This window comes from Pieris napi, chromosome 9, assembly GCF_905475465.1.
Source record: "Pieris napi chromosome 9, ilPieNapi1.2, whole genome shotgun sequence".
In the NCBI taxonomy this organism is placed as follows: Eukaryota; Metazoa; Arthropoda; class Insecta; order Lepidoptera; family Pieridae; genus Pieris; species Pieris napi.
The window spans coordinates 2,983,440-2,992,120 of NC_062242.1; the positions used below are offsets into that span (position 1 = coordinate 2,983,440).

Genomic DNA, 8,681 nt, shown 5'->3' on the forward strand with positions numbered 1-8,681 from the left:
ATTTTGTTTGATTAATGAATATTATTATAGGTTAGTTAACGTTATATATCTGTTCTGTGGAAAATAGGATAAGATGATGTAGGTAAAAAAATTGAAGATTCCTACATAAAACAAACTTTTTTCTTCACAATAAAAGAAATATTCAATTTATGCAAGTCAAGCTTTATAAAACTAACATTGAATCGACTGATAATCCTCATTCACAGACGAAGCCATATCGTCTACAAGTTTATTGATACGTTCTTTAACCCGTTGAATAAACAATACAAACAATAGCCTTTAATCATATCGGCTAATGATATGACCTTGCTATATCCTCATATTGTCTAGTCTAATTGGCTGTCCATCTTCACAATACGTTTATGTATGCAAATTAGCTCAATTGCAGCTAGAAGCACGTAGCTCGGCTCGGCTCGGCCTTTTCGCCACTCGAATTTTTAGGTCAAACAGGCCGTAGGCTCATCTGATGTTAAGTGATGCCGGTACTCATAATCCTAAAAGGCTGGCTGACCTTGCTGGTCTCTAGAAGAACCCTAAAGCGTATTGGTTTATATACTGCGATTAGTTACAGTAGTCCGCGGAGAGAAGTGTCTTAAAAACTTTAATTTGCAGATCATAGAACATGATGATACAAATAGCATCGTCCATTAACGAACATTCAGAGATCTCATGTACAAAACGTCCCAGGTCCTGTGGTTTAAAGCCTTCTAAACACGGGTTCATTAATGTTAATAAATAAAATTGGGTCTTTAAAGCCGGCCTAGTCATATATAATGTGGCTTTCCTAATGGGAAACGACGGTTGGCACGCCGTTGCTTTAGTAGATTTGTCTAATAATACAATAAGGAAATAGTCTCGATGGTTGCAGTAATACATAAGAGACCGTGTGACATAACGAGGAACAAGACAAGACACAATCAACACACGGTCTATCTACATAATCATAATTTAATAGAAACCAATTAAACAGTGGGAATTACAATATTGTTATATCTATCATAAACAAATTCAGGCTTTCATTAAATCGCTCCGGTAACTTAGCCGCGAAAGCGGAACAAACTCGCTTTCGTTTAATTAATATAAACTTAATCGTTATTTCAGGACCTGTTAAATCTTTATATTGCCATATTTAAGTCTTTATTTCCGTATTATGTAATTATCGCCGTGTGACAATCTTTAAGATAACATAAACCAGTTAATAAAGTTATAAATATAAGATAAAAATACTTCCAATCTTATCGTTCAATACTGCAATCACGCCAATAAAATATTTATGGTGATACCCGCAATTAAATGATATTTAATTATGCGTATATGATTTGTAACAGAGAGTTATTAATTATTATTGAAATGTATTCAAATTAGATTATTTAATTATGTATGTCCTCTTTGCATACAGATGCATAGTTTTAGTGAAAGTTTGGCTTAATTATTGTTTTTTCTTTTCAGAATGCCAGTTATGTGATCAACAGACGCTATTCAAGGAGCAAGATGTCACCTGTCTGCCACAACTTCGTACAGAATGCGTGGAAGAAAGATTTCTGCTCCAACTGCTTCAAATCTCGCGAAGAGCACGCAAAGCAAGATAGGACACAAACAGACAGCAGTAAATATTTACCGACTCCATTCCAAAATAGAAACACATTCTTCAAGAAAACTCCGCCAAGCATTCTTAAGGTACAATCTAAGAAGAAAAGCAAACGTAATGTTCGGTTTCCTGAAGAAGTATGCAGTGTCATAGGATATGGAGGTGACGACTGGTCCGATGGAGAAGAATTCGAAGTCTCCGAGGACAACGATGAAGATGATTCATTCCCAGATACAGAAGAAGAAAGAGAGCTTCACAAGATAACAAAATGTAACACAGACTTTAACACAGTGAAAGCTAACCTATTAGGTGATTCAGCAGCTAAATCTTATACGTCATTAATGCTAGGCAAAGTACAAAAAGATTCAGATGGAAAGAAGAAAACACTAATGGTATCTGTTACCCCCTTTGGACAAGATAACAATAGTCCGTCAGTAAAGACGCATGCTCGAAAATCTGCAGTAATTTCTGGTACTGATCCACTCACCGAAGAGTCAACAAAAAATAATTACAAAACAAATATCATACTCTCCACATACATTAAGGAATCTGAAACCATTATAGCTGCGGAAGGAGTTAAATCTACTGATACTATATTGTGTACAGAAAAATCACTCCTTGAAGAAATTTCTGAAACATTGCAACAAAATCGAATGGGTGGAACTGATATGAGCTTTTCTCAAATAGGGAGTGACAAGCCGACTGTTGTTGAAGAAAAGATTAAAGAGAGTATGCAAGATGAGTGTGAAAGAAAAGACAGCAACGAAACCAAAAAGAATGGTATCGTTAGAAAATCCCCGTTACCGAAAACTCAGGAAAGACCAAAAGTTAATCTAAGTAGATCAGAGTTTAAGTTTTGTAAAATAAATATCGAAAGTAGTAGCGTCGATTCTGCTGTCAGCACGTTAAACTCTACTCCAAATAATTCTTTTACGTCGGACGATGAGAGTTTTAGTGCTAGAACTGACTCGGATAATGATGATAGCGGCCATTTCTCTGAGCCGCACAAATGTGAAGAAACCGTTAAGATCAAGGTGTTTAATGAAAGCGATAAAAACATTAAAATGTCACCGATCGGACAGTTAAGGAAAGTAGACGGTCAAGCTCACAGTGGATATTCAACATTCCAGAATCCAATTATAGATATGCCACCCATTATACCTAAACAAGAAGTAATATTTTCCGCGGAAGCGAGTCGTGAACTGGCGGGTGAGCCCGATGGGCGGGCGGATCCCGATGAGTCAACCGAAGCCCCCGCGTTACCTAAGAGCCCAATGCCTACTATGGATCCACGTCCATCATTCCTTCACGGTATGATCACTGACATAATGCCGTCGAAACCAGTTTTACCTGAAAAGCCTAAGCTTCCCGTAAAACCTGTTATTAAACAAACGAGTAAGAAAAATAATACCGGTACACAAAACGTTATGCAAACAGCAAAAACAGACATCGAGAAAGTTACTCGACATGCTAATGAGGAAAAGAATAATGAATTATGTGAAGATCGATCAGACACTATATATTATGCAAAACCAGTGTTAACTAAACAAGATAGCGACACATCACTTAACAGTTTATGCAAACGGAAAGCGCCAACCCCACCTTTAACTCCGAACGAAGAATTCTCCAACAATATTTACCAAAGAAATCCTAATGGATTTATGAAGTCTGACTCACCGGTCGTACGTGAAATGGAAAAACGAGAAAGAGCTGTTATGTCATCGTCACCCAAACAGCGACACTCAAATGAGCCGGATATATCCAAAACAGATGTTCCGGAACCAGCACCACGACGTAATATATCCCTTTCACATGACAATTTACTATTAGACGAAAAGCGAAAAGGAAAACTGAAGTTCTCTATCAAGAAGTTGTTACGTATCGGTTCTTCGAAAGATTTGGACAAAAAAGAGTTAAGCGTGGCCACAGTTACGAAAGTAACAAGTAAAACTGAAGAGATCTATGATTTGACACCGAAACCGAAACCTAGATTGGTGATTATTCATCCTTTGGACATCAACGGATCCAGCGTTGAGGTGGTGAAATCAAATTGCGAAATATCAGACAATTTGCGGCGTCTGAGTCACGACGATGTTTCGTTATACAGTGGGTGTAGTTCCGCGACAGATGACATGCCGAAGGTCGTAAACAAACCCCCGCCTCCACCAAGGTTGTCGAGCGAAGATTATAAAAACACATCTGGTATACCCAAGCCGGCTAGACCACCACCGCCTAAGTCTATCGCCCTGCAGAAGAAGCAAAAACAACAAGCCTGGGCGGCCGCTCCCAGCAACGGTGACACCATTTATGCTAATTTAGGTAAGTCACGATCTTGTAAACTTACTGAGATATTAATTCACCTTAATTTATTGTAACTTGGTAACATTTGTAGCATTTAATGTTCAATGTTACATACTTTTATGTTCTATAAAATACAGTAGAATTATCCTAAAGCTACATATATTATAAAAGGATATTGAGTAATAACAATATATGTGTCGTTAATATTATGTTGCATAACGTACGCGAGATGATTCTATAAAATACCTGTATGTTTGCATTAATGAGATGGTGTGTACATACAATTTAACTTGATAACCATACATTACATTATTAATTCTATATAACCGCAAAATCGTGTTATATAAAATTAATAAAAAAGAAAATCTTCCATAAATTATGTATTTTAAAAATCGAACTTTTAATGATTACCTTGAAACTGAAAACCACTCAATATAACACAAATTCCCTAAAGAACTTCCTCCCAAACTGAGAAGTGACGTACTGGAACTTAATGTAATGCCTTTTTAAACTCACACACGCACGCATTAGTTGCTAATGTGTATAATTATATAAAATAAATTACCGTCTAAAATTCAAAATACTTGCGGGTTTAATTTAAAAGGGCATTAAAGATTACACCAGAGCTTAAAAGACTAAAGTATGAACGGCTGTCTGATGGCGACGTGCATCTCATTCGTATATTAAGTTTCTCATGTATATGATATTATCACTTTGTAAAGAGAAAATAAAGTCCTTTTAACGTTAATTCAAAACATAATGTTAGACGCTACTGAAGTTACGTGTATCACAAAATAAGCCGTATCACATGCATTACTGTACTTGATAGTGGAATAACTGTGATCTCATCCCACTGACCTCGTCCTGTCGTGACTACGAGCTTTACATTATAATTGTTAACATTTTATTCAAACAGATAGATCACGATACTTTTCCTTTACGACTTTCTTAGGTAGGTATAGCTTACAGTATGTAACACAACACATTTCACTATCACCACCTAAAACGTCGAAATTATTCGACTCGGGTAAACGGTAAAACGATGACTCTTTTCATGTTATTAAATTAACTCAATATATCGACAGAAACCGCGTAGTCTCTTAAACGTCGCTATAGATAGTATGCACTGTATATACATATATATGTAAGACTAAATAGCAATTAGAGAGTGAATTGTATGCAAAATTTTAGTATATGCTGGATAATCTTCGCGTTAGTGAAGCCGTATACAAATTATCGGATAAAAAATATGTGTTAACTATATTTGAAATGTCAATATAAAATAATTCAAAAATAATAATTTCCAGGAGAAATAAGGTCGGCATTAGCACCTCGAAAGCCAGAACGAACGGCCAGTATGCGTGAAAGAGAGACACAATTAGAACTACTAAAGCGCAGGACGCCAATCGAAGACGATGACAAAGATGAAATAGATGATGGACCACAGGAACTGGTACAGGCCACGAACGACCCAGTTATCAACAGCTACGATGAAGTATATAACAACAAATATGATGAGAACTGTGATTCAGCTAAAAATAGCGACAGTGATTACGAATATGTTCACAACGCGCGGTCAAGCTCGCCAGAATGCGACTCGCCAATCAAGCCCCAAGAAAGACCCGAGAGAAAGACTGAAACCGAATTTCCCAAATATAATTTCCGGTCTTCCCTGCCATACTGCGGAAGCGAGACAGAATCAGAGATATACTCCCCATACAGTTTCTACAGCTCCAATGATAATATGGATAGTCCAAGCAACGATGACTATCAAGCAGACATGACGCCAAAAACTACAACAAACAAATTGCGTGTTAGAAAGGGAAGGAGCGTGGTACACAGGAACTTGGAGGATAATTACGGGGCCGTGGTTATCGCGAATCACGAAGCGCTGGCGCAGGTTTTAGAACAGGTAATTTGATATAATTCATGTAATTTTCTTGTACTAAATTGCGACGTGGCGTGATGTAATTGATTAGAAAATCGCCCTTTAGCTACAACGGTTTAACTAAAATATCAGGTCGAGAAAATCACCTACTATTCGATTTTGATAGGCATAAATTGATAAACTACAGTAAATCAGGGTAACACTTACTTATGTGAATTTCGATGCCATGCAAAATACAAGTGAATTTAAATTGCAATTAATAAAATTCCAACCCCCTTCACATGTCAATTAAGTCATGCCTTTCAAGACATCTGCAATTTTTTAAGCAAGACAGGTAAATTAAATTAATACGAATTTGAAATTCCTTACTAAATGTCACAGAATATATTGACTATGTAACGTTATTCGCTTAGCAAACATTGTAATGAAATATTTTTCTGTAAACCGAAGAATTAGGGACTCCTCATGCATGCGAGTTGGACAAAAATTAATTACGAATACGTAATTTGCAGGTGCAACAAAGCGCAACAATGCAGCCTTCTCTACGCGGCTTGAAAGCCTGCACCAATCTACGCTGGACAGACTTCTGCATACAGAGCAAACACACGAAAGCTGGCAGGCGTTTCTTCTATCCAGCGATCTGGAACTCCAGCCAAGGTCCTGTCAATGTAACACTAATGCTGTACAAGGAGCAGATGGCATCGCAAATGGTCTGCCAATCGGTACAACCTCAAACCTTGAGTCTTAATGCCATAACTGAGTTTTGCGATTTGGTTCCTCTGCAGCAGTTCGGAGAAGACGGAGAGGATCTGGTTCAAGGTAATAATATTAAAACATATGTCATTATAAGTTTCATTTGTTTCGCCTAACATAACGGTTACTTTAACTTACGGTTGGTAATACGACACGATTTTGACCATTGCCCGTTGACATATCTGTCAGAGAGATATATTATGATTTTAACTTACTATTCAGCAAGAACCTGGTCTAGATGAAACGTGTTACAAGACAAATAATTTTTATTCGTATTTCAGCAACAATTGTCGTATTGGCTCACGCGCAGCCCGACACCATCGACTCGTACGGCGAGTTGCTTCATATGACAGATTCTACATCTAAGGAACATCAGCTGGTTCAGACAGAGCAGAAACATGAAGCCATATTTATTATGCTTCAAGTCATAATCGGCCTCAAGTGCCTTCAAGCCCGAGGCGTGGAAGAAGTCCATAAAGCCCTAACATCGTTTATTATTTTGAAAGAAGTTCAGGCAAGCAATTCATCGCCAACTCAAGATGATAGGTTAAACTCCCTGTCAGCACCGAAGACGAATTGCTATGGGAGATTATGTATTTTACAAGGGTAATATTCTCTTTAAATGTTTTAGTTCACTGTAAATATTTAATACGATATATCTAGATGAATAGTTGTCCCAATCCCTTTCTTCTATATAGTGTTATAATGATGTTCATTCTGTCCAACAGGAGGAATAACAGGTACTGAAGCGAATGATTGCTTTTGCCATTTGCATTGATTTTTACAAAGATTAAACATTGTTTCTCTAAAACTGAACCCAAGATCTCTAATCTAGAACGTACTTTTAATGCAATTAATTTAACTACAGATATGGTTTAAAGTTTTATAAAAATATTTAATAAAAAATGTTATTTTCAGATTGGGTGACGACAGCAATAAAACTGAAGACGATCACCCTTCATCATTATGCAAATGTGCAATGAAAGCACTAGAAATACTTCTTCCAGGAGAAAAACTATCCCCTCTTCTCAAAGAAGTATTGCAAGAAGAACGAGCAATCTCCCTAAATCAAGCGAAATCTGTGCTAGAATTCATGCTTTGGGGTCCTTTAGACGTCGTTCAAGGCGTCCCTGTGAGTGAAAGGGAACTGTCCCTTCAACGATGGTTAGATCTAGAAAGGGCAACAGTTTTACACGGTCTTGTCAGAACAAGAATACAGCTAAATGTATTCGAACAGTTACATTTAATGTTTCTAGTACGGTCAACCGCTAAGGCGATGTGTGACGCGTCAGTGTTGCTAGAAAAGGCGGCAGTGTATTAAGCTTTACTCGAATAAATTGTCTATGCGCTCAGTTTGACAGTTACCATTTGGAGATGAATTGTCATTTTTAATTGTCGAAATTAATTTATGCGCATAGCTTAATTTTAAGTTCATATTAATCAGGCACTCGTAATATTATGTTGTCCCGTATTTATCGGCGTATTTTTGCAATGTATTTGTGCCAATTTTATAAAAGTATAGATTATAAATATTTGTTTTAGACTATTAAATTCTTTTCTTATTATTTATTTTTTAAATTTAGAATGTTCGGCGTCAATTCGATCTATAATTTCTTGCCTTGGGACTAGCGTAAAAGTGCCAATGAATTGTACTGAATCATACTCATTCTGCCGGTGCCTTGTATTATACACATAACATAATTGTAAATGCCTGTATTTATATTATATCTAGCGTACAAGCAACTCTGCAGTTCAAATAATTTTTCAAACTTGTATTAAGATTTATTAAATAAAAACTTAAAACTATCAGATATTTTCATTAAAACCATTACTTAAATTAATGTATCTGTAATTTCTTATTTTAACGCTTCTACATTGAACTACAGAAGCTACTAAACCAGATCTTTAATTATTTATTTTATATGTTTACATGACTACATCTTATCCTAATTTAAAAAAAGAAGAACAATGCTTATATTACAGTGAAAATAAAAATTAAGCAACAAAATCAACTCTTAATTCTAAGCACATTCGGCTATTGAAGTGACTATTCACATAAAATAATACGCCTTTACAAAACCTAGGCACATATATAAATGGTAGTAAGATCATTTTTTCGAACACACTTAAATCACAGACTAAAAAAATTGC

At 36.3% G+C, this 8,681-nt stretch overlaps 1 protein-coding gene across 5 annotated transcripts in view; it reads left to right on the plus strand.

The window, feature by feature from the left end:
* The window catches only part of LOC125052203, a 78,727-nt gene extending 70,391 nt beyond the window's left edge, over positions 1 to 8,336 (plus strand). For all 5 annotated transcript variants that reach the window (XM_047652866.1, XM_047652867.1, XM_047652870.1 and 2 more), the window contains exons 2-6: positions 1,450 to 3,907; positions 5,197 to 5,801; positions 6,290 to 6,596; positions 6,812 to 7,136; positions 7,449 to 8,336. In XM_047652866.1, coding sequence (XP_047508822.1) covers positions 1,450 to 3,907; positions 5,197 to 5,801; positions 6,290 to 6,596; positions 6,812 to 7,136; positions 7,449 to 7,851 — 4,098 coding nt within the window. In that variant the 3' untranslated portion in view covers positions 7,852 to 8,336. The remainder of the gene's footprint in view (positions 1 to 1,449; positions 3,908 to 5,196; positions 5,802 to 6,289; positions 6,597 to 6,811; positions 7,137 to 7,448) is intronic.
* The last annotated feature ends 345 nt before the right edge of the window (positions 8,337 to 8,681 follow it).